This window comes from Ammospiza nelsoni, chromosome 5, assembly GCF_027579445.1.
Source record: "Ammospiza nelsoni isolate bAmmNel1 chromosome 5, bAmmNel1.pri, whole genome shotgun sequence".
Taxonomy (NCBI): Eukaryota; Metazoa; Chordata; class Aves; order Passeriformes; family Passerellidae; genus Ammospiza; species Ammospiza nelsoni.
The window spans coordinates 12,569,292-12,596,159 of record NC_080637.1 but is presented as its reverse complement, the minus strand read 5'-3'; the positions used below and the strand labels follow the sequence as shown (position 1 = coordinate 12,596,159).

General features: G+C 38.0%; 1 protein-coding gene across 8 annotated transcripts in view; it reads left to right on the top strand.

Annotated features, from left to right (window-relative positions):
- PTPN12 (protein tyrosine phosphatase non-receptor type 12) overlaps positions 1-26,868 on the top strand; it is a 69,679-nt gene that overhangs the window by 5,658 nt on the left and 37,153 nt on the right. For all 8 annotated transcript variants that reach the window (XR_009418468.1, XR_009418467.1, XM_059471891.1 and 5 more), the window contains exon 2: positions 25,981-26,089. Coding sequence is in view for 6 of the 8 variants with exons in the window: in XM_059471891.1 (XP_059327874.1) it covers positions 25,981-26,089 (109 nt within the window). In the remaining 2 variants the exon portion in view is untranslated. The remainder of the gene's footprint in view (positions 1-25,980; positions 26,090-26,868) is intronic.

Sequence of the window (26,868 nt, the reverse complement as noted above, 5' to 3'; positions counted from 1 at the left end):
CATGAAACTAAACCAAGTCAGTTAGGCAATGCTCTGGGTTGTGTCAAATAGCTTGTGTGGTAATAAGTTCTGTTTGCTCATTTTCAAAAGACAGCAGTGTATAATTCTACCGTTCTCATGGAATAAAGGTTTGGGTATGGATTTTGCAGAATATTAAAGAATTGTTCAGGAGGAGCAAATGGTAGTGTTGACCTTGCACCTCATGGCATACTACATGCAATCCAAATAATTTAAATAGCATGTCAAATACATACTTTGTTTTTATTCTTACCTCAATTCTGCAGCACCTTTTGCTGTATTAAGTTATATATCTATGTAGATAGATACATATCAGTAAATACCTATATATGGATATGTCTCATGTGACCATAATTCATCAACCTTAGACCCTAATCTATAGTTCTGTAGCTCCATGTACATGCTTATGTATTTGTATAAGCATGGTTGTAAGTCAGTGTAGTACTCTGCATATGTGTCACTGATCTATAGTATGAATTTCTTGGTTTGGATTGCATGTAATTTACTTTAGAATTGCAGTAGGTTCAGGTTGTTTTTCTTGGTGCTGTTATAGCTAAGTTATCAGCTCTGCAAGCAGGGGAAGGGTAAGCAGATATTCAGATTATCTAATGTGTATACATTTGTTGATCACGAGTGCAACAGAAGTCTGAGGCTTCTTTATTAATCTCTTTAAGCTGTTAGTTTGTAATAAACAGAAATTATGTTCTATTTTCTTCTCTGTTACTATTTAAGATTTGTGGATTTTCCATTGTGTGCTGCTACAGTTTGACTATAGTATGCTTAGTACAAAGGACTTTTTGGCATAGGGAAAATAGAAATGCATTTCTTCTTAGTGTTGGGAAAACATGTAACTGTGGAGTACCTTGGGTATGCATTTCTAGAACTGAAATCAGATGGTAGATGATGGTTTTTTTCTTGGTCTTATATAACAGCCCTTCAGTTAGGGAGAGGCATCAGTGTTAAAGGTCAGATAAGGAACTGAGTAAAGCACAAGTGAATTAGGTAGAGCAGCAGCTCTGTGCCATTAGGAAGTGCATTGTTTGTATCCTGGTGTTTTCCTCAAGCTGTTGTACTCCACAATTGCTGTGGTTATGCCAGCACAAGCTTGGATAACTCAGCTGTGTGTATTTGCCTGAAATGAAGCATGGACCTGCATTTCTGTTTCTTTTAACTAGCACGTGAATGTTGCAGAGAGATTAAGCTCTTTGTTTTCCTACTTCATCTGACAAAAAAAACCCTTGCTAATATAAACTTAACTCATTAATTATTTGTTCAAATTTGAGCAATCAGAATGTGTTTATGAAAAGAGAGCACTCTGGTGTGGCTGTGGAGTTTTGGATCTGGAACCTGGGGCACAGAGAGCAGCTGTATTGTTGGAGCTGTGTCTGGAGTCCCTCTGCACCTAAAGGAAACCAGATTGTTCAGACCCAGTTTTGGTGAGACAATGAGTGCAAAGCCAGTAGCTTTACTAGGGAAGCTGAGAGTGCAGTGAGGTAAGGGAAAAGTTGTAAGAGCAGAAGAGCAGAGTCAGGACTGGCAGAATTTAGGGCTGTCATTCTGGGTTGGAAACTTGTTTAAAGTATCTCTGAATGTCAGGATGTTTCAGTCATTGAGGTTTGCATAGGAAGGTTACTGCCTGTGTCCCTGAGGGCCTTGTTCTAGCTGCTCTTTTGTCATCAGCTTAAGAATGAAAAAAATCTTACACAGCTAAAAAGATCAAGTAGAGAAAAATGTTTCCCAAAAGGTACCAGATAAATAGAGGTATAAATGGATGACCTAGTTTAGCTGACCTAATTTTTGCTCCTATTTGTCCTCCTACAAGCCAATACTTTTAATTTCTTTAAAAGGCAATTTTATTGGTGTTAATTTATGAGAAGACTTCAAGACAATATTGTCCTAATGGAAGTGTCTTGTGAAAGTAAAACCTAGAAGAATTTAGTTATCAGCTCTTAAAAGTAGCAAGGCAGTTATTTCAATGGGGGAAAATATCTGCCTATTACAAGATGACTGAAGCTATGAATGATGTTGCCTCATGGGCTACGCATGTCATTAGGAACAAAGCAAATAAAGAAATGTGTTGCATTCATTCATTCAGGTTTCTGTAAGGAAGCATCAATAATTTTGAAGGAAATCCTACCCTAATGCTTCTGAAAGTTCATTTTCTATATTAATTTTACTTCTGAGCTCCCTTAGTTCTGCAGAAAGAGTTGAGTTGCCTAGTGTTAGGAATGGGCCAAGGGCAACAGAATGAGCAGACTGAAAGTTTTAAGTGCTGTATGGATTGGTTGGATTGTGCTATTTGCTGTGATTTGGAGAAATCTTAACACATGAAGGTATCCATCTAACTTGTGTTCCTTCCTTTTTGGCAGAAGGTCTATATGCTTCATGTTTTACATGTTGGAGAGCAGGCCTTGATTCCTAAACATTATTGAAATTTATTTGTTTTAATTGCCTGATCTTTGCTATGATTTTTGGTGTCTAAAGTCATGGTTTGGAAAGCACCACCCTCTAAGGGGAAGTTAGCTTAGTTAAAACCATATTGCTTTAAAGAATGTATGTACTACTTTAACCTCTTTCATTTAGTTATGACACTGAAGTTGTAATTTTAAAACAAACTTTTTGGCATTAACTTCCTTTTTATGTAGTCTCGTAAGGTGTAGCTGAGTTTGTTTTTCTAAGGTCAGAGTAGAGTGGTGTCCTCTTAAACAATTTTCCATCTTGCTGCATTTGTCCTGCTGTCTTTATTCTTGCTGCCTCATGTGGATGACATCTGCTTTTTGTTTTTCTTCTGAAAACACACAGATGTTTTGGACCCTTTTGACCACTAGAAGAACAGCTTTTATGTGGATCAGTGGAAGAGTGGGGTTTTTGGGGGTCTGGAGAGGTAAATGACCATCTTTCAGCTGGCAAGGCTCGTCCCTCTGGGCAGCTAATACGGCCAAAGAGAGGCTGAAAGGAATGTGGTGATGAGTGATGTCTTATGGTCCTGCTTTTATTGAGATTGAGCACTCAGCACCTCTGCTGGTGTTGCTGTCCTTGCTATCTTCTTATTTGCTTTAGGGTCAATATCATGGATGAGAAATTAATTTCTTGTGCTGAGCTAGACTAGTTCTAGGTTCTGGTTCATGCACATTTTTCCTGGACTTACTGGCATGATTTTCAGCTATTTGTCACATTTGAGAATCTCAGGGGCCTGTTCCAGAATTTTCATATTGTTTTCCATTGTTGATTACATTTTAAAATACATTTTGTCTTCCCTTATGAGAGTATGGCATTTTTTTATTCTCCTGGTAGTTCTTGGAGGACACAGCTATCTTTGAACAACTTGGTTCCAAACTGAAAGGATGTTTCATGGGTTTCCTGTCCAAGTGTTCAGAGGACTTGTCAGTGTAGATTATGCATCCTGTTAAAATGACTGATTGCTGTGGGAACTGCACTGCTCTTGAGAAGCCTGAATAGTGTTCTACTCTGTCCTAAATGTTTCACTTCTTATTTGATTATGTTTGACTCTGTAATGCATAACCCTGGGATGGAACAGTGTCTTTTTTTCCTCAAGTGTGAGGGTAGCACATGTGGTACTTGGATATAGCTTCCTACTTAGACAAAGGTTCTTATTGGATTAGTTGTCTAGTTGTTTCACTGCACAAAACTGATCAATTAATCTAAAAAGCAGGACAGACAGAAGAACAAGTGAGGAACAGTGCACTGCTCTCAGTCTGTGGGTAGGCTGGGTTGGAAACTGATGACTGGCTGCTCTGTGACAGTAAAATTAATCATGGAGATGTCTCAGTGGTAAATGTATCACGTCCTGCATGTTTGCAGCTCTTGTTTTACTGTTTTTACATGTGTAGAAAATAAGTTTTAATTCTTCCTATATTTTCTACTTGAATCTTTACCTTCATACATGGGAAGCAGGATTGCAACTAGAATGCTTTCATTATTATTTACTCCCTCTTGTATACTCTGATTATTTTAGCCAATAGGTAATTTTTAATTGAAATGAATACAGTTGTCCAGCAGGAATACTCAGGGGGAACATTTAGCTCAAAATAAAGCTAGAAAAGGAAACACTGTTCTGGAGGGAAGGATATATGTAGGTTAGTTGAACTGCTTCAAGAAAACTAAGAATTCCTGCAGAGTTGAATTAATTATAAATTGTCTATAGGGCAGCACCCCTATTGCACAAGCTGCTAAAGGAAGGAAATAATCTCTTAGATAATGAGAATGTCCCCAGATAACTCTAAGTATTCAACAGTTACTTCTAAGATGTCAAGTTTAGTAGTTTAGGTGGTTACACAAAACTGTGTGGATTTTTATTATGACCAAATTAGACTGTAAAATCAATTTTAACTCATTTTCTTTGAGATTGCATAAACAGAACTGTGATGTTAATGGACATATAGGGGACTGTATGAAAATGTTAATGGAGAAAAATGTCTGGTTTTAGGCAGGTAGAAAGGATTTGGAAAGTACTGTAGGCACACACTGGAATTTACTTTAGTAAAGAAATATGGTGTTTTATAGATGCTTTATTTTTCTGTTATTTCTACTTCATGAAGACTAGGCCAGAAGGGAGGAATATATGTTCTTTCCTTTAATAGCTCTTTGCTACAGAATTGCATCGAGTGCTACACAGGCACTTAAAGCTTTGGACAGGAGTCTGCTTTTCAAACTGAGTGTTCTGGAAGAAGTTGTTGTTAAGCTGCAGGTTAAACCCTATCACAACCTTTTATATTTTCCTTATAAACAGAAGAACTTTTCCAGAGGCTATTCTACAGAACTGCTGTGGAAATTGCCCTGGCATTCTGTAATAACCCTGCTACAGTTGCTTCTTTAACTGGTACCATCTATTTTCTTAATATTTTGACTAAGATGATGAAATGAGAGCTTTCATTTCTTTTCCCTTTTGTGGTTGCAAATGCAACCAATGCAGCTTGCAAGTTATCTGAGATGTCAACTTCCTATTTCTGTTGTTCTGAAAAGAGCAGGTAAAACTGTGGCAGAGAAGCCTAGTTGTCTTTTTTACAAATTACAGAAATCTAGAGCCTCTCGATAAATGATTTAAATGAGAGACCAGTAACACTGAAAGAAACAAGTATGTATCCCAAAGTCAGCAAGCTGTTGCCATAAATCAGTGTGATTTCCTAAAGGGAAAGAATATTTCTTTCTAAAATGCTAGCTAATTCCATAACTAATTCTGATATCCTGAACGTGAGTTTGAATTTGTACCTTATACATGATCAAACACTGCAGTACTTTTGGTGCAAAGCTTTAGCAACATGTCTTTCTGGCATGGCAATTTAGAAAGCATTAGCACTGTTTAAATTGGTGATCCTGTGAAAATGAGGCCAGCATCCTGTTTCTCCAGCCTTACAGCATACATAATGGGCTTCCCTTCCTGGATTCATAGAAAAAATATTCTCTCTGATACAGTAAGATGATATGATCATCCAGTGAAAGTATGTGGGTATAAAAAAATCTCAATTTTGATGTCTTTAGTTCTTACGGAGAAAGGTAACTTCCAGATATATAAATTGTATCTGAGGTCAGGATATGTTTAGAAGTGAGAAAAGCAACAGTGAAGTAACAAGGGAATTCGGTGAAGGTATATAAGTAGGTAAAGAATTTATTTATTTCTAGAGACTTATTTATTTCTATTTCTAAGTAAGTTTTGAGCTAAAACTCAAACCGTGATTTTTTGCTAGGTAGAGGATCTTGTAGGGCATGTCAGGGAGGCACTGGAATTGGCTTTTTTAAGTAAATGCAAAAATTAGTTTCTTCTATTCTTTGAGTGCCATGTGGTTTGTTTTTTATGGGGCTGTTGTATTACTTACCACTTTAACACCCCCGGAACTTGATGCTGAAGTCAGGACTTTCCATATTGTGTACTGATAGTGTAGATGAAATAGTTTGCATGGAACATCTGAATAAGAAACATGTTAACAAAGCAGACAATATTTACTTATTATCTTGGGGTTGTTTTGCCCCTCCTTCCCCTGCTAACAGGTTCTGTTTAGTGTGGTACTGGAATCTGGTGTTTATTGGTGACAGCTGAGAGGGTCACGCTGGAGAAGTTTCTGGAGAACTGTCTCCTGCTGGAGCAGGAGAGGGACTCATCTCCCTGAGCAGTGGCAGAAGAAAAACATGTAATGAACTGACTCACTCCCATTCCCCATCTCCCTGCTGTGCTTGGGAGGAGGATGTAGAGCCCGGGAAGGAGGGAGGGTTGGAGGAAGATTTTGGTTTGTTTTGCTTGTTTTTAATATTTGTTTTACCTTTCATTATTTGTTGGCAATAAATTCAGGTAATTCAAAGTCAATTCTGTTTTGCCATGTTGGCTGTCAGTGAGTGACCTCTCCCTGTCCTTATCTCAACTCATGAGCCTTTTGTTATATTTTTCTCTCCCCTGTCCAGTGGCAGAGGACAGGGGTAGAGTGGCTTTGGTGGGCACCAGCCAGGGTTAACTCACCACAGCAGCTTACCAACGTCATCTGCCTGAGCTGCAGATCTCTTTGGATGGAGATCCCACCTTCTCTCCTTCCTGTGGTTGGTAGGTTAGTGGATATAGGATTGTCATATTGTGTGAAAAGTACCTAAAATCTTTTAATTTACCAGCTAGGCTTGAAAAACCCTTAAAATTCACAAAACATTTTGCACAAAGTTGTCTGACTTGCTTCCGGATGTTATCTCGAAGGTCATGGGGGAAGGATTTTTGTAGAAGACAAGACAGAAATGCTTGCTCATGTGAGCTTCCTCTTGTACTCATACTCTTGTCTTTGACTTGTCTTTAGCTTATTGGATCTAGCTTCTGGACATTATATAAACAAAATATCCTTCAGGAATTCTGTATTTATGTCAGCTAGTTGTTGAATCATCCTATGAAGTGTGTAGTTTTCCACTGGGCACAGTACTTCTGTCAGACCTTATGCAAATTGCAACATGCATTTTTGAGCCATATCAACTCTGATCTGTCTTGAATGTTTTAATTATTCTCCTCTCTTTATGTTGTGATTGGATTTTACTAATTTTTTTTTCCATTTCTGTTTGTGCTAACTTATCCCTGAGCTGCTAAAATGATTTCCTTATTTTTTTAAAACCTTTGGTTTTTTTCTGGTTGTGGATGATAGAAGCCATTGCATGATGAGTGGAAAACCATGTGAATAAGTTTCATACACTTCTTCAACTTTGCCTGACTCCTAGACTAGAAGCTCTTCAGAACAAGCTTTAGCTTCATGCAGGTTGTCTTGGATTTGATGAACTGAAGGTAAATTATTATCTATAGTATAGTTTGGTACCCTTTTAAGCTTGTGAGTATTGCATGATTACTGTTGGATTATAAGAAAGTATATGTGTGGGTGTTTTGTCTGTTTTCTTGATTCAATGGTCATAGTAGAGCTGGCTGGTCTATTTGGATCTTGGTTTTAAATTCAGAGCAGAGTAGCTTAGCCACACATTTTATTGACCTTGTTATCCTCTTAAAGAGCAAGTTACATTTATGAATGTTACCTGGCTCTGATAGTCACTGGTTTTTTAATGACTGTGGACAATGAGATTTAACCATTGTCTGGTTTAAATGGTCTTTGTGAGAATGTTCATGCAGTGTCCCTTATGAATTTTCCTGTTGTGATTTGTTCATTTCACCAGGAATAACATTTCAGGGTTTGTATTGGACCAGGTAATATTGCTTATGGATCCCTTTCCTCAAAAGAGCCTCTGTAGTGTTGAGCTGTTGTCAAAACTTGGTTATTACAGAGATTCATGGAGACCAAAGCCTAATTTGAGTATTCAGAAATAAATACAAGGAATGCAGTCAGCATTCAGAGGAACAGCAGTGAGGCTTGCACTGGGGCCAGGATGCAATCCTCTAGTAAGTGGTGCACTTCAGCACGCTCACATCCTCTGCTGTTCACCAGAATGCTGCTGTAAGGAGCACTTGCATCCTGATAAGACATTGTGATACTTCACTGCTCCTGTGAATTAATTTGCTTTGGCTGTAGAGTATGTGTTTCTGTATTTTGCATTTTAAAGCCAGGACTTAGCAATCCTGTATGTCTCATCCTATTACTTGTCATGCAGTTACTGTGACTTTAGAACAAATGTGTATTCCTGTCTGGGCTTATTAGCATTAATAGCTGTTCTGGGTGCCCAGTGGAATACTGATGCACAATGCTAGAAATGAGAATGAGAAGAAGGTAGCCTTTAAGGGAAGTCACAATGGAAGGATTAAAGAGGGCATTGCTTTAGAAAAATGCTACTGTTCTTTTAAGTCAAACTGCAGTAGCAGATACAGAAGTTGAGGTTGGATTTAACTGATGTGCTGAAAATGGATTGAGGTCTTTTAAAGGTATGGATCTGGTTTGGAATGCTGCCACTTCCATTAAGGGAAAATAAGATTGAGAAATTTTGCGTCCTATTTAACTGTGCTTAAATAATTCTCTTAGTAGTAATTGTAGGGAATTCTGGTATTTGGAAAGGGTCATTGTTTCTCCCCAGTCCAAATTTCATGCAACATCCATAGCCTGTTTTCTAGGTAGAAACCCTGCTATAGGCAATCCTCAACATCTGCAGGAATTTACAAGTTTGGATTTTTTCTGACTAAAGGGACATCTATTTCTACACTGAAGAGCAAGTCATATAGTTTTGGTGGCTGTTAGCAGCAATGCTACTTGTTCCTTTTAAGCTGCGTAGTGCTATGTAGCCTCATTTTTCCCAGTTGCCTTTTTTCTTTTTTTTTAATGTCCCACTTTGGTTTAATATTTGCTATCTTTGTGAAATTTTAAATTCCTTTCTTCCTTATTTAACTTTTCCCAAGAGTGGCTCTGATAGATTGGAGGAAATAATTTTGGTAATGCAACTTTCTTCCTTTCCTGTATTTTATCTATGTATTTTGTCTTTCTGAAGAGCTGTGACTAGCAGTTTCACAAATTTGGAGATTGGAGAAATGGCACTTAATTACACTTACAAATAATAGAAATGTAAGTTTAGTAGTAAAATGCTATGATGCGTATGTTTCTTCATGGAGGTAAAACAGCATTTTGATGGAGAAGGCAGCAGAGAAGAGTAAAGGTTCGGAAGAAGCTGTTCAAAATGAGGAGTTTGTGGAAGTTGCTTTGCATTTTAGTGACCTGAAGCAGGAAAGGTGTTCGTGGCTTATTTGTGTGCAGGTTGGCAGCCTGCTGCTCTCTCCATGACTAATGTGTGTTGAGCAATGTACTGAGGTGAAAGAGACAGTGAAAATGTGGAAGAAGTTCTGCTTGTGCCAGGAGCTGTCACCAGCATTTTGCATTCAAACAAGGCCTGGCTCTGGTCTCTGCAGGCACTGGGGCTTTGTGATGCCAATCCAGTGGCTGCTGCTCTTCCAGAGTCCTCTGACAGTGTCTCACCAAGTCACATTGCTAATTCTGTGGCTTTGCTGAAATAGTTCTGGTTTTCCAGAATTAGAATGTGAATTGGACCACAGCTCAGAATTTTTTTTTAATTTAGGTGTAAGCCAAGAAAAGAGCAGCTTTCCTGTTCCTAGATGGGCAAGTGTGGGCTGCAGGCAGTGTCCCTAGCAAGTTCCTGTACAGACAACATTTGCTCTGAGATGAGGAAGGAATGACAATAAAGGAGATTGGTGGTTTAGGAAATAAGATTAAAGTGACGAACTGGAGTAAAAAGCTAAGAAGTGAAATAGTGTAATACAACTGTGAAATATTGTTACAACTCAATGCAACAGTTAGAGAAAATCTCAATATATGATTAGCTGTTGTCATTAGTATTAACTATTGCCTCTGGTGCAGAAAGACAAACCAGCTGACCCATGTCTGTAGGGTGGGAGTGAAACCCTGTCCTTGTGTTAGTTCATTGTACCAGAAACTGAACAGACTTGCATTAATGAAGCATAGCTCATACCAAACTTAAAGAATCCCAAAGTTATAAAGAAAAAAACCACTCTCTCCTTATCTTATAATCATGTAGACCATCAAAACCTGTCTTTCCTGTATTCCATTTGTCAGCTTCTGCAATATAGGATGGAAGGAAGCAGATAAATAGCGGTTTGTGCATCTGTGGTTTTAGCTAGAGGGAAACTTCTTTAAAATCTAAAGTATGCCTTAGAATTGTATCCAAGGTGGTAACTTGCCATTTTCTACAAGGTAGAAAAGCCTAGAATCTACTTTAGCTGCTTTTTCCTTTTTTTAAGGATTTCTTAGAATAAGAAACCTGTGGTTTCCATTCAGTCTCACTAACCCTTTAGCATTTGTAATTCACAGGGTTTGGGTGGTAGCTAAACATTTAGGTACATAATTAATAATAATGAAATCAGAATCAATAAACCATGAAAGGAGTATTCCTTTGTAAAGGCTGCTTGTGCTGAGATGTTGGGCTTGTTACTTGAACACAGTAAATTAGTTGAATATATTGAATATTAATAGTTGTGGTGTTTGGTACAATTGAATAATATGAATGGGATTGTCTTATGCTGCCTGGAAAGGATCTCAAAATGTTCTAAACATTTTGAGTTTTTTGGCGGGGAGGTGTGAGGTGTCTGGGGTTTTTTTAGTGCTGTTGGAATTAGAATCTGCTACACATGGTACAATAGGTATATTCATAATTGGGAAAGAAGATGAGTAGATAAATCCACAGATGTGTGTGACCAACCAATAGTGTCAGCAAGGTGGATGAAGACATGATCTAAATAAGGCTTACAGGAAGTGCTGAAGGGTTGGAATTTGGCCAGGATGTTCCCCTGGTTGCCTTTTTTTGCTGTTCTCAAGTACTGCTTGTTCATTAAGATTATCAAAACAATTATCTTGGAAAGAGATGGACTACCAAGCACAGTGTTATTGTAGGGCATACATGCACATGGGAAATAAAAGCTGGAGTTATTTCTGTATTGAGGGCAATTTTCTTGAGATTTCTTTGGATTTGCAGCATAAGAGCAAAAGGGTAAAATTGTCCTAGACTTCATGGGCAAATAGTATCTGAGTAGAAGACAGACAGTCACTTAAAAATAACTTGGTTAGATAAAAATGAACAGTTCAAGTGATCATAACTGCAGTTGTAGTGGTTGGGAGAAAATAATAACATTAATTGGATTTTTTTTTAATCCTTTCCAGGGAGTGCAATGCAGTCTGGTGTACATAGTGCAATAGGTATCTTAGTAATGAGGGAGGAAGATGAGATAAATTTTAGGATACTTTTCAGGTTCTTCATCGTATTAAAATAGTGTCATGTGTCAAATCAAATATGCACCTAGTCTAATACTTTATTGTGACTGTAGGATACTATGGGAATGTCAGGAATGAAATGGAGCCATCCTCCCAGTGTTTCTCAATGGCAGATTCTGAGTAGAAGCTCAGGCTGTGTCCATGGTAGCAGCAGGTGGATGGGCACAGGAACAGAGCCCAGCCCTGGTCAGGACAGTGGCAGGTACTGATACCTGGCAGGTTTCAGCAGGCCCTGGACTGCTTGCTAGTGTTTCACTCTTTTGGTTCTGTATAATTTCCTTTCATTCAACTTCCCCCATTTTCTTTTTTTTTTTTTTTTCTCTAAGAGAAAAAGTTGTGGTGAATTTTTTTTAGCCTTTTCCTGTCTGGCAAGCATTACATATGTAAGTGTGCAGTAACTATAAGTGGTTCTTCAGCATGTGTCTTTAGCCAGGTCCTGTGCTCGTTCAGATTGGCTTCAAGGTGTTTTTCTTGCTGGGGGATTGAAAGATGGTCTGGCAAACTGATCCAGTATCTTCAAAAAGAAAGAAATCTGTACTTCATAACCCTCTGAAATACTTAGTTTCTTTTTTTTTTTTTTTGTTTTTTTCAACTTCATATCCTTCCCAGTCTCCTCCAGGAGAACCAGGAGGTTTCTTGTGTGTGCTACCACTACAGTGATAATTTATAATTTCCTTGTATAGGTTTCTTACAATCCTGGGTGCATTAAAATATAGCATAAAAACATGGCTTGTTTTCTCTCACCTTCCTTGTTTGTCTGTCTCCTTTTGTAATGCATGATGCTGCTTCCCCTCTGCCATACCCCTGCCCATCAGCCCAACTGAAGTTGTAGAGTTGTCATTGGTTTGCAAACACAGTCCTGCAGTCAAGTTCAAAATTCCTTTTATATCAGTATTCTCCTTTTAGACTTAAATTTAGACACTGTAGAAGAGATCAGGCAGCTGGACTAGATGATAATTTTAGGTCTCTTCCAACTGAAATATTCTATTCAAAACTTAGTTTGCCTTGATATCTAGATGTAGTGCAGGTGAATAGAAAGTTCTACCCATTTCTTCTGACAGCAGTCACTTAATGTGCCTGAACTTTGACTTTGGCTCTGCCCTTTATTTAGGGTGTGGTGTTTCATGCCTGTCTCAGGGGATTTCACACTGTGCTGTAATAATTTACACTATTGCTTCCAAGTCTAAGCTTCTTTAAGCCTGACATATATTTTAGTAGAGGTGGAACCCATTCTTGTGGTTTGGTTGCTTTTTTTTTGGTCCAAAACCACTGGTTGGTGTTTTGGAGTATTTAAAGAAGTAGGAAACAGAAATAACTTTATCTTTCAGGTTTTTTAACACTCATGTTCAGCATCCTGAAAACTGTCAGTAATGTTTCACAAAAGAGTTCTTAGTCATGAGGTTCTCAACTCTATTGGCCGAGCTTTGTGTTGGTGCTATATTTGTTCTGTCTCTTACCCACAAATGCTGCTGTTAGTGGCTGCTCCTGCTGTGGCCCAGGGATGCTTTGTAAGAATTTCCTCCTGTACAGTTGGCCTGATAACCAGGGACTGCCAGCTGCCCTCTTTCCATTGGGAGCCAAGGTTTTCCTCTGCCCAGGAGGACACTGACATCTAGTGGATGGGTTCCACTGACACAGGGCAGGAGAGCTGTCAGTGGAACCCATCCACTGACAGCTCTCCTGCTAAGCCAGCTGCTTAGTGGCTGTCTTTCTTTTAAACTTAATTGTTCTTTCATTTAGATCCTTGGGGTTGTTAGGAAAAAGGAAAAAAAGGCAAAGCCCAGTCAATTTTTATGTAACTTCTGGAGTTTAAGGAGAGATGTCTGTGCAGTTAAAGTAGTTGTGTTTTGTTGTTAGGTTTTGGGTTTTTTTGTTCCTTCAGGTCACCAGCATATGAGACTCAGTTGTTTGTAATAAAATTATTCAAGTTAGAACATTGGTAGTTGTCCTCCCAGCCTGTGAAGAACATAAGATATCTTTGGAGCACAGCAAGAGATAGATCATAAAATCATTGAGTGGTTTGGATTGGATGGGATCTTAAAGATAATCTAATTCAATGGCCCTGCCATGGGCAGAGACATCCTGCTCAAAATCCTCCCCAGCCTGGCCCTGAACACTTCCAAGGATGGGGCACCCACAGCTTCTATGGGCAACCTGTTCCAGTGTCTCACCACCCTCATAGTAAAGCATTTCTTCCTAACATCTTAGGAAGGGATATATCTTCCTTATAGAAATATATAAGGAAGAGGAAATATATTACCTTATATCTAAACCTGACCTCTGAGTTTGAATCCATTGCCCATGTGCTGTGGCTGCATGTCCTTGGAACCAGGACATGTCCCTCTCCATCCCTGCTGCTGGCTGCTCTAAGGTCTCCTTGCAGCCTTCTCCTCTCCAGGCTGAACAACCCCAACTCCCAGCAGGTGTTCCAGCTTCTCCCCTCTGACACACACAGTGCCTCTGAGTTTTCTCCAGTTCTGTGCCTGTTCTTTCTATGAAACTTGAAGCCTAATAATTGCCTAATAGCTGCCTTGCAGCTTGTCCATGTTAGTATAACTGGGAACCAAGTAGCAGAAGATTTAACAAAACCACAGATTTTCCAGGAATGTTCCTAAGCAGAGAACAGTGCTTAGAAATCAAACTTATTGAAAATATTCATCAAAATGTTTGTATTTCTTTAAAGACAAAAATAGACATTTTGTTTCTGAAGTAATAAAATCCACATTTCTTTATCAGAGAAAATAAACACTGCTTAAAGCTTGACAGCAGGAGATGTCATGCTTAAGTATTGCTGCAGATTATTGTTTGATCTCTCAAGTGTTTCAACTATTCTGCACTAGTACTCATTAAACAGTAATGGACTGGGTTTGGGTTTCTTTACCATCTGGTAACTTTGTAAATGTGGTTACAATGAGACAATTTCAAGGAACTTAAATTAGGACTTAAAATCAAAGAAAAGTCTTTCAGGCCCCTTTAATGGTACAAGGGTCATAGAAAGTATAGCCTGACATTTCTTAGGATGAGAGTGTTAGACTTAAATGTTCAGGGATTGTTTTTAAAAGGAAAATATTGCTTCCTTATCCAGAGTAAACATAAATTTATTTTTTTCCCTGAAAGATGCTAATATTTGCTAGCATTATTTGGTCACTTTGAAAGTATCTCCAAATTAAACCAGACTATCACAACCAAAACCATTGCCATAAAAAAGAATGTTTTATATGAGTTAGCAGGAAACAAATGTAAAAGCTATTAACACTTTTTGTGTGCATTTAGGCAATGCAAGCAATAGTAGATTATGAATGCTTCTGTCCTAAGAGGGAAATTTCATTGATTTCAAGTTGAATTAGTTTTACTAATTTCAGACCACAAACAAAATTAAAAACGTAGTCCATCAAAACAGAAGAATCACACCTTTAACTAACCTGTTATGTTAATTAAGAAAAACTTTTTTTTCTGTGTCCTGTTGTCTGTTGAGAATTTGTATTGTCCCATCTGTACTTTACCAGCATGCTGGACTAACTACTGAATACAGGTTGTCAGTAACTATTCTGTGCCTTTTTCCCTTGGTTACTTCTATAACTCTTGAGTTGCTACTTAGTTATTTATGATATGTATTTGTGTTTCCTTCATTATAACTTCTAGCCTACAACTTTATTTAGCACTTCTGAGGTTTATTCTTTTTTCTTTTACCCTGAAAATTGGTTCACTTGATTAATGTTATATTCCCATCTTCACCTCTTACTGTCTTCTGGTTTGTCATCAGATGTTTGTTAGTGTGCACTGCTTTGCTGGAGAGGTCATGAAGGAAAATGCCTGCTTGGTCTGGGAAGTTCTTTTGAGAAACTCTGCTTGTGAAATCCCTTCAGTCAGATGATTTTTTTTTATAAAGTTTTCCTTGTGAAAACAAACTAAAGAGACTAGTCTGGACTGAATTCCTGTAGAAATTCACATACTCTCCTTTTGAATTGGCAACATATCAAATATTTATTTGAGGCTCAGATTGGAACAGTTTCCTTTTCCAAGAAAGGAAGCAGAGTCACATATTCCACATAGACGAGAATTATAGATAAAGATCTTGAGTAGGATCTGGAGGTGTTCCTGTGTGTTTCTGAAATACCTGGAAGTAAATCTGTCATCCAGAACCGGGAGGTGTTGAATAAAGTTGTTTGTGGATCAGATAAAAACCCTGTGCTATTGTTTACCAAACAAACTATCAACTTGTACGTTCTGGATTCTAAATATTCATCTTTTCAAAGCAATGGCAGCTGAGGTTTATTTTAAATTTATCAGCAGCTTGACTGACAAGGCCCTTGTCTGAACCAGATTCATTCTACCAGTTGAATTGAGGAACTTTCTATTTGTTGAAATTTGGCAGGAAGGACTGTATTTTGCACATTAGCTGTGTAGCAAATTTAAGTTGTGGAATACTTAAAATCCTTTAGGTGATTGAGCCTATACTTCATATGAGGTAATTTTTTCCTTGCTCTTCAAAATATAAAAATTACAGAAATGATTGCATTATAAATGTAAAAAAGGCATCTTACAAACTATTTGGAAAAGAATTTAAAATTTGAACTGAGGTTTTGATGTACAGAATAAAAAAAATATATAAAGGCTTTATTGTAGAAGTATGAAGAGTATAGTGGTTTTAAGAGGATGGACAATGAATATCTTTTACTTTATCCTTTAGGTACAAGTTTTTGTGAGTCTTCAGAACTAAAAATTTCCTCAAAAATCTTAATGATTTTTAAAGTTAAACTTCAAACTGTTTGATTAAAAGATCACTTTCATTTGCTTTCTGGTGGCTTCACTGAGGTATTCTTGTCTTTGTATCTTGTCAAGATACAGGCCTGCCACAGAGAAAACTGTTTCCTTTTGGGTTGGCATGGCCTGGGAATACCTGGGTTAAGGTTACCATGGAATTCAAAGTGTTAATGGTATGTCAAACAAATAATTGTGTTGGAGAAGCACAGCCTTTTCCTTTTCTTGAAGTGCTTATTGAACAAAATATGAGGCAAGTAAGAAACATTCTCCTTGACTTGTAACACTATATTAATACCACAATATGTACTCTTAATGGTAATACTGTGCAAATACCTGTGGTTTTTTTGGTAGGAGACAATTGCATACAATATAGCATGAGTGAAAAAGATTTAAGGAGCTTTCCTTGAATTCAGCAGAAACAAATTAAATAGCAAAGTTCATATTGTTCAAGCATTTGAACATTTAGCAGTTCTACTTGAATGTTCAGCCATTAAAACAAGAACTTTAATGGAGAGAAATAATCTAAAGTCATGCATGGAAATAACTTGTTGTATGAATTTATTGTTTCTGTATTAGCCTTTACTGCTTTGGTTTGATTTCAATAGTTGCTTTATAGCTCTTTCTGCCAGAATTATGGGAATTTTGTTGGCCATTGGATTCCCTCTCCTGTCTGTTTTTGAGACCAGAATTATGCTTGGAAGGTGTGTGCTTCTGAATTGTTGGGGACAAATTTGTTAGGCAAAAATTGACAGATACTGCAAATGTAAATGATTGCAACACAAAATTACTTTGTCTCTCTGTAAATATTGTGCTGGTCATTAGCTAGGTTTATTACAGTTGAAATCTTTGTACAAGTTTGTGACTTTAATGAGGCTGCTTCTTTCTAGCTCTTGAAATGCTATTGAACTCTATCATAAATGGCCTCTTTATGGCTAGCACATTCCTTGGCTTCCAAACACAGCCTTAAAGAACGGGTGAAAATAGTTGTAAACGTGTTTTCTCCAGATAGTAAAAATGTATTTTCTGTTTGATGTCTTATCTTTTTTTCACAATCCCTTATATATTCCCTGTGTACGAGTTGCTACATTAGAAGTACTGATTCAGTGTTTGTCAAAATTTTTCTTATTTTTATTTAATATTTATTAAATAGTGGCAGTTTTATTTGCCAATCATGAACTGGCATAACTGTCAGTATTATCAGTATCCTAGTCTTATCTGCAAAATAGTGGGGGTCCTAAATTGCTGAAAGTCTCTAAAAATACTGTGTGAATATTAATATTAAAAAATATTTCACTCTGGTGAAATATTTGTCTACAAGGTTCAAGGTTGCTTCAAAGAAAAAGTAGTTAAGACTTCTGGTGAAAGACAAAATTGGCATATTTTTATTTGAATTGTATATTAAACACTAAACACATGTCATTGAATAGCAATTCAGCTGTTTTCCAAAGGATGTCACTGAAAGGAGCAGCTCCTCTGAGCTCTAGAGATGTTTCAGTAAGGTAATTTGGGCTCAGAACTAGATTGCAGTTACAGTGTTTCTTGAGTGCACAAACAGCTCTGTTTTTTACCCAGAGCAGTTTTTAGGCTCCAGCTTTTCAGCTTAAAATCATTCTCAGTGGAAGTCTTACAGGGCAGGATCTGTGTTTCAGATAAATTTGCAAGACATGGCTGTTAAAACTCTTTAGGGGAAGGCAGGACATAACTGCTATGGCAGACCTTTTTTGAGGGAGTGTGTGCAGATTTATTAAAAGGCTTAAACAAGGTTTTTATAAGGCTCTAAGACTATTCTGTGCCTTTATTTATGGCAGCTTTGGTAGTGGAGGACTAACAGGTAGGAAATTCTAGTTTACTTCTGTTGGAGTGAAAGCTCAGTGTTTCCTGTTTCAGTCATAGTGCTGTTTTTTTTTTTTTTTCTCCCACCTTGTATGAATTGCTTGGAAAACAAACACTGACCTCAAGGAAATGTGTTCCAAGGCGTGGGAAAAGAGGAAGGGTTTTGCATCTTGTGAAGGAAGAGGGAGGAGAATTTGGGTTGGTTCCCCCCTTTTCTTTGGTGCTGAGCAGGAACAAAAGCAAGATACATTCTTCATGGATCTTAATGCTTCATGCCACATACTATGAAGTCACAGGCAAGGGAATGGTAAAGACTGTGGGGAGTAATAGGAAGTGATAGATGATGAAATATTTCAGGGAGAATTTATATGGTTAAAAACCCTCAATATTCTTCAAGGATAGAAGCTAGTACTTAGAGCCTCATGCTGTTTGTTGATATGAATTGTATCTCGTGTATTTGCTGTGCAGGTTTTCCTGTGAATGCTTCTCACAGGGTGCTTTTGAGTGTTTCAGGATGCTGTGTTGGTTGAGACACAAGCACTGAAGCTGAAGAGCCACAAAGCTGTCACAAATAGTGACTGGTCCAGCCCCTCCTGTGACCATGAAAAATATGGCTTTTGTTCTGTTTAGCTGTCTGATTGACCTGGAATAAAACCTCTTGCCTATGGGGTGTTTCTTTGTGGAAAAAGTCTCTACTCAACTTTAGATACTTTCTTCTAGGTTTCCAAGGGTTGGTCCTGGGACATTGTTACTTTGGTATCTGTTCCTGTTACATCAGAGCTCTTGGGTTTTGAAGTAAATCTGGTGTGTGTAACAGAGAGGAGGACAAATATCTACTTCATCTCTATTTTGGGTGAAGGACATGGTCCATAAAAGTTTTCACTCAAATGTTGCACTCAATGTTGCGCTCACAGAGTAGTGGCACATCCAGGATGCCAAAATTTGATTTACTTCAGCATCAGAGTCTGGGATAGACTGTAAAGATGGAGTGGACTTTTTGTGTGGTGACCTCTCCTGGATAATTCAGAGTGACTCTTGAAAAGAAGTTTACCTAGACCTATAACCAATTCCTGTCACATTAATAAAGATTAAATGTGGTACTTTTAATATGCCTGTGCTTCCAGCATGCATAAAGCCTAATACTGAAGGAATAACAGGAAAATAATCCAGTAATTTGGAAATTATGATTTTAAACAAAGGAATTCCCTGGCTTATGGGTTTTATTTCTTTGTTTCTCAACTGCTTTGCTTCCATAGACTGTTTGAGTTTATATTGTGAAGACAAAAAGTCATCTTGTTGCAAAAAAAATTTGAGGCTTATTTCTGTTTTGAATAATCAACAATTGTTCTGCAATTACTCTAACACTTAAGAAGCCTCCTAGTTGTATAGTGTGTGCTAATGTTAATCTTTTATGGTTTTGTATCAAGGTATTTCCTAGACTTGAGTCCAAAGCCGTCAACCTTCTAATTGTGTGCTTTCATACTAATAGAAAATTTTCATGCTCTTTCACTCATCATCCATAAAGAACTGCTACTGTTTCATTGTCCAGCACATTTTCACTTCTTGTAATATGTTCACAGTAATCACTGCAATAATGTGAGCGTGCTGGGGAAACAGTATGGTTCAGAGATGGGAAATTATAATCTCAATTCTTAATGAGTGTGCTGCACGACTTTCTAAAATACCTCAGAACATACATTAGCATCCTGCTAGCTAAAACTAGATTATGCTTTAGTAATTTAATGTTCTGTTTTGCTCAATTATTTCCTTGCTGGTTGCCAAACCACAGATCTACTTAGTCTTCTCCAACCCTGTAAAATGGGCAGTAGGTGTGTGGCTTAACTATAATGCTGAACATAAACTAACTGTGATTGATAGTACTGCTAGTTTATTTGCATGTTAATCCTAGTCTAATATAAATATAGTTTTATATTAATTATAAAATTTAATTTATAAATTTTATATTTCATTTAGAAATTAGAGAAAGGGAAGGAGACTTGAAGCAGTCATCCCACATTTTGATAGTGTCTGTGTAAAGCTGTCTTTATTGGTAGCGTGGGAGATGTGTCCAACTCTAACATTTTTCTTGGGGAAAATATAGCTTTGGAAAGATAGGAAATGTTGGTTTTACTCTGACAGTAGCTAATTCTGGAGAGTAATTCTGCTGGTTGGAGTTTCCTACCTGATTCTGGTTTTAATGTGATACCAGAGACAGTGGGATGTGTGCCTTAACAGGCTGCTTGCAGGATTATCATTTTGCCTTCTCTGCATGAGGATCTACCAGCATTGTCTCCATTGGCTGATACTTCTTTATGGGATAGAAATCTCCAATTAGTGTAGTAACAATTCACCTCTTTCCTGAGAAAATAGCAGAGTTAAGATAATGTAAAATCATTAAATGTCCTGAGTTGGAAGGGACTCACAAGGTTCACTGAAGTCCAACACCTGCATAGAACACACTATACAATCTAATACTGAAATAATGCTGTTTTTAGCTGTCTGGGTAATTTTGGAGGGATTTTTCCTCTATGTGGTTCCCACAAGCTTCCTGGAATGCCGTGGGGGTTGTTGAGCTCATCAGAGTCCTGCTATGAAATGTTGAGGACAGAGCTCCCAAGGGAGTGTAGTTACCAGGCCTGTGTGTTAATCACTTCAGCAGAGATTCCCTTGGAGCACCTGGAGCTCCAGGGTTAGTTGGTGCTGCCAGAAGAGAGTGCCAAGGCAGTGAAAACTTCTCCTTCTATCAGCTGAGCCTGCAATCTCCCTCCAGGGCTTTGTTTCAGAGATAGGTCCAGTGCTAGCCTGGTTTTTTTGCAGCCAAAGCCATTGGTGAATGTTAAGATACAGTGAAGTTTTATAAAACCAAATCATTCTCCTTTCAGTGTTTATGTTTGGGTAGTGTTTGGGAAGGCTTTTTCCCTCCTTCATGAGGGCTAGGAACTCTTGCAAACAATTGCTGTTTGAAAGCTGACAGGAATCAAGGGGGAAATATTGACATGGGTCACAAGTGTATGCTATTTTACAAGTACTCCTAAGACAAAGTGGTGTTCACTGTGTTCATTTATTCTTTGTTATTGCAACTTGGAGCTGCTGTCCTGAATAGTCCATTCTCCACCTGCGTTTACCACCATCAGCTGGTCTTGATGTTTCACAGAGACCTCACTGATGAGAAGGTGGTACAGGAAAACTCCAGCTGGATTTGCAAGGCATTGAACTTGAAATACTTCTGGAAGCAAAGCAGTTTTAGGGAGTCAGAGCCCCATTTGAGCACTGACACCAAAGTCTGCAATGAACTCTGTTGCCAAAGGCATGTTTGACATTTTTTCATTCATAGGTACAGAACCTGAAACCTGAGTTATCTGACAGATAACCAGAAGATAGTAATTTTGAAATTTTTGTGGTAATTTAGTTCACATTGCTCCATACAGGTACATTTTTTTCACTGTATAAGTACTAGGGAATGTACTCTGCCCTGGTGAGCTTTATCTAAATTATTTGAATGAGACCAGAGTTGCACATAATTCTTGTTTTTTTCTTCCCTTCCTGTTAGTAAGAAAAATGCAATGCCCACCTTATGATAGAGACAGCTGTCTTATTTAATGGAGTGAGTGCATTAATACAACATTTTAAAGTGTTTCCTAGCATCTTCTTTTATGCTCTGATTTTTAAGGTAATTTTAATGGAAGCTTTTCTTTAATTTCTTGTTTCTTTGAGTATTTCTTAATGCACTTTGGCAAATTTTGCAGAACAAACTATGTTCCTGTGTGATTGGCACAATGTCAGGAGACCACTGCCACATCTGGCTGTGTGGAGCTTCCTGAGCCTGGTTCTATGGCCTGTTGTCACATGGCAAGTGGGTGTTGTGGGACACTGCAGCACCTCAGTTCTGGCACTCTGGTATGTCCTGCTCATCAGGAATGGTCAGAAAGGAGAGTCAAGAGAACATCTCTGTTGTGTTATCACTTGTTTTGCCAATTAGAAATGTCTGACAAGGCTTGGGAGGCAGTTTGAAGACTTGAGATAAGAAACTCTGGTGAAATATTTGTCTTGTTCTCCTTGAAAAGAAGCCCAGAAAGGAGTCAGAGGAACTTTTATATCTTAAATAAAGCTTATGCTTCTGAAGTGAGTTCTTTAAATTTCAGTAGGCTTTATAAATGCTTTCTTTAATCCACAAACAGCACTTCTATGATATTAGGCATTGTGTCTTTAAAGGCTTTCTAAAGTATTAAATAAATAAATGAACTGACAATGAAAGTCAAAGATCTGTATTTCCTGAACTGATTGGACAAAGTTCTTCTTAATATGGTAGGATTACACAAGTTGATCTTGAAAAGCTGGTTTGTCTTTTTGTAAAAACTGATATAGATTTGTAGTACAGATTGTAAAACCACTGTAGAAGTTGGAATTGTGTTTCTGAAACTTAAATTGTTTCAAAGACTCATCTCCTCACTGTCACATGTGGTGTTTGTCAGCATCCCACAAACCACTTCTGTCACGCAATGAATAAGCAGAATTAAAATTGAGCTTTGCTAATGACTGGAACTAAAGGCCTTGTGAATGCAGCTCTTCAAGTGCATATTTCTGGCTCATCATGCTTGTCTTTGAGCATTTTGTTTGCTCTTGAAAGGACATGCCAGTGAGGATTTCCGTGGTACCAGGACAGCAGCCCCACAGAGCAGGGGGTGTCACAGAGGCACCCAGGATTGTCTGCAGGGACACCAGGCTGGACCTGCCATGTCCCTGCTCTTGTATCTTCATGGAAGCATTTTGGTGCCCAAGTGTCTTCAGGGAAGCATTTGGGCAGTTGGCTGACTTAACCCAAATGAGTTTTGCCTTATACTCTAGAGAGTTGTTTATTGAGAATTAGCTTGAAACTGGGCTGAGATGGATCTTGCTGCCTGTCCTGTCAGCTTAGTGTAGTCTGAACAGAATTCTTTTCTCTCCTGCCCTGTCATTACCCCCATTCTGCTACTGAGTACATTCTCCTCCTCCTGGTCACTCTGGGCTGTAACCTAGGCAGCACTGGATCCTTTGCATCCCACAGCAGGCTGTCAGCACACACTGCAATAGCCTTCTGCAGCAATTTTCTATTGCATGTAGGGCAGAATCCTCTGCTGAGTCTGGCTCTCTTCCATTCCTGTGGTACTCTGTTCAAAGCTCAGTTTTAAAAATTCTTTCCTTACTCTTTAATTGATTCTTCCTCTTCCACAGCATGAAATAGGTATTATTCTATGTAGCAGATCCTACTATAAATTGTAAAGAATGCTCCTTACTCATTTTGATTGCTCTCAGGACTGTACTTAGGTATCTTCTATTACCTATGTCACAGAGCAAGTGGCAAACATGCATTAAAAGCATGGATCCTGAAGTATGTTAGGAACAGATGTGTGCTAAAATCAACCTGTATTTCATTTCCAGGCTTTGCCTTGGAGCTGAGCTAAGCTAATCCTACTTTCTGATCTGTTTAGCAAACTGCAGAGCAGGGGAGATTGAATCATGTAGGGAAGAAGGCTCTGCTGGATTCTCTCATAGCATTGTTTTCTAGAAAATGAAAGTTGGTAGTAGTCACTCAAACCTTTTTGGCTTACAGTTTGTCCAAATTGTGTTGGTGGAAGTGCATGCCTTTTTTTCTTGTGTGCTTTTAAAATGGGCTTACCCAAGAAGGATCATCTTCCTACTTTTTGATACCTAACCTGATACCCTTGAGTGTGTTCTTTCTCAAGTAAAATAATTTCTGCTTTTAGTCATGGTTTCTAGATGTACTTTTTCTGTAAACTTCTTTTAAGCAGAATCATGGCATTTGCCCTATAATAATCAGTAAGATGGAGGGGAAAACCCTCCAAAGGACTCACAACCATGTTGGAACAATGCACAATATCATATTAATGACTGTGCTTGGAAAATATCATTGTTGGTCTTTGCTTTTTTTCCCCCTCTTCATTGGAAATTCATAGCCTATTTCAAAGTATTTCTCAGCCTTGCAGTTCATAGCTGGTTTAGCCAAATTATGTGCATTCATTTGGCTTTTTCTAGACTCCTGGGTGTGCTCAGTCTTAGCACAAGTGATATTTTTTGACTTAGGAAAGGTCAGTGTTATGTAGGGCAGTCTCCTACATGCAGTGGCATTCTTTGTGTGTGCTGTGTGAGAAACCAGCTTTCTCTGCCTGCTGTGTTCACGTTATGCTGTGAATTTATTTTTAGTGTTGCAAAGATGAGCGTAGTCTGCCATGAGGGCTTCAGGAACTGTTTGTGTCTTTTTAAGAATTGAATCTTCCTGTACCTCTCTCTCACAATACTTTGAGGTTAAATATTTAGCAGCTTGGTCACTGTGTGGTCAGACACTACCACATCTCCAGATTTTTATTGTTTTGCTTCATTGGTTAATATTGCAGATTTCTTAAGAAAATTCATTTAATTCACTCAAAAAAAAAAAGAGAGTTGCAGGCTAGTTCTGGTGTTCTTTTAGTGTTCAGTAATTGAATCTGTGATTAAGTCCTTGCAGAAGAGAAAAAAATTGAAAACTGGTGCTTCTTATTTTGCCTTTTATTTTTACTTTATCATTTCTTTTTGCTCTGCAAATGTCACTTTCTGGTTTATTAGATGTGTATTCAGTTAAATTAATGACAGGTTTTATCGACTCTTGCATAGGTTAGTTTGCTTTTTGTTTTTTGCTATATCCATATAAATTTCATGAAAATGTTTTTCTCTCTGTAAGAGAGATGCTAAGTTTTATGTGATTATGTTCTTCAGGTTGAGGGTGGGGCTAGGACAATTTTGGGCCCAATATGCATAATTAGTCACCTCAATTGCTTAATAAATTAGGAGGAATTATTGGAAGGCTTGAATTGCCGAAACATTTTTTTTAATTAAAGTGTGCAGTGAGTGTCCCAGGTGTTTTCTTCTTGAATTCTTCTAAAGCTCCTAAAACTGGCTTACAGACAGATCATCTTTGTTAGGATACCTTTCTGCCTGTAGGTTGTTGCATAGTCAGTGACAAACAAGATTTACATTTTTAACTGGCACAAAACCTCTCCCACTGTCCCCCTTCTCCAAAAGAACACAAATCATGAATGTTTTGGAGTCTTCAGGTGTACAGTGATGAATTGAATATAGAGGGAGGGAAACATGAAGAGTGTCTGTCCTTCCACCTGGGCAGAACATCCTCCACTGGAGATGCTAAACTTGCTTGGAGCTACTTTCAATCTTCCTTTTGGCAGTCTTATGCAGCACCACCATGTCAGTGTTGATAGAGTGGCTGGGTTTGCAACCACCAGAGTTAAATTTCTTAGTTTTTTGGTGTTCTTTTTAAATCTGAATGTCTGCACAACAAGCACTGCTGGCTCCTCTTGTATTTATTTTTTTCAATGAGAACTTTTACTCCTCAGTTTTAAGGTTGCAAAGGCCTAACTTGTTTGGAATGATAAAAGCTGAATTGCTCTTTTTATTTTCTAGGTTACTGGAAGGCAGGGACTGGTTTTTATTATTAGAGATTTTGACTCTCTCACACTTCTAGGATTTGAAATAGATGGAGGGGGAAAGTTGACATACTGTTGTGAATAGATCAGACCTCCTGTCACTCATCTTAATTGTGAATAGCTTGTGCCTGAGAGACAGGGACCTTCTTTCTTTGAGCTTGAATCTCCACAGGAGCTGGGTGTTAGGAGTTGGCACTGGTTAAATGTAAGATTTTGCTTTCTGTTCAGTTGTCAGTGCTGGAAGCTTGGTGCCTCAGAGCCAAGCACCAGCTGTTCCTGAGCCAGCCCTTGCTGTGCTCTTCCTCCAGGTACCCTGATATATTTCTGGTTCTCACTGGTATTCTTAATTAAATTGTTACTCAACAGGGCAATGTATTGTCCAAGTAAAATATGGCCATAGTTCATGCTGGTGCTCTAGTGGCTTTTCCAAAATTCCATGTCTCATACATAGAGCTGGCATCAACCTGGGTATGTGCTACCTGTTGATGTGCTAAAAGTAATAAAGTAAAGTACTAAAGTAAAATACTAAACTAAAGGTGTTTAAACTTCATTGTAGTGAATATCATAAAAGGAGAGAAGAGATTTGTTTTTCCAAGTGATCGTTTTCGTCAATGAAACTAATCCCTTGTGATGTTTATCTTGAGGCTTGGAAATTTAACAATTTAAATCTTTTATTCCAGAGGTTAAGAAGATTATCAACAAAATACAGAACAGAGAAGATCTACCCAACAGCCACTGGAGAAAAAGAAGAAAATGTTAAAAAGAATAGATACAAGGATATATTACCATGTAAGTCTGATTTACATGTTGATAGAGGACAAAGGAATGGACTTGTTATTCTCCATGTATTTTGAATTTTACTTTTTAGTTATTGCTGAAAGGCAAAATTAGAGATAATTTGCTGAAAGATGTTTTTATTTTTATTTTTAGCTTGGAAGGCAAAGTGACTGAATGTTCTTATATTTTATCAGGAGAGATATAACCCAAAGATAAAGGTGTTCTGGTTCTGAAGCTGTATCGAGCTGACACTTTCATTTTAGCTCAGAGTAGCTGAGAACTTTACTAGATACTTAAATGTATGTTTTCCTTAGGAACATGTTATTCATTGTAGAAAACAAGCAAATGTCAGCATATACTCTAGGTGAAATTCTAAGGAGGCTTAATGAACCTGTTTTATGTAAAATAGGTCTTTTTTGCCTGTTTGTATCCTGCAGATGGTGTTGAAAAACTTCCGGTGCTGGATTAGCTTTGGTTTCTATTTTGCTAGAGTCTAAATGAAATTCTTTTTAATGTGTGGACACAGAAAGCAAAAGTCAGAGCACAATTTAGATTTTAAACCCACCACCATGTGGATATTACAGATCAGTGATCTGAAATACAAGACTGTCTGTTACATCCTCAGTTTGTGTAGCTCCTGAGGCACAGCTCACTGTGCCTCTGGATCTGAACAGCTGACAGTGAGATTAAAGGGCAGTCTTCTGACAAATGCCACTCCTCTTGTCCCAGAAGGTCAGCAACAGGTACACTTTACTCTGCTTATTAGTTGGGAGGAAATGTTTAGTAGGTAG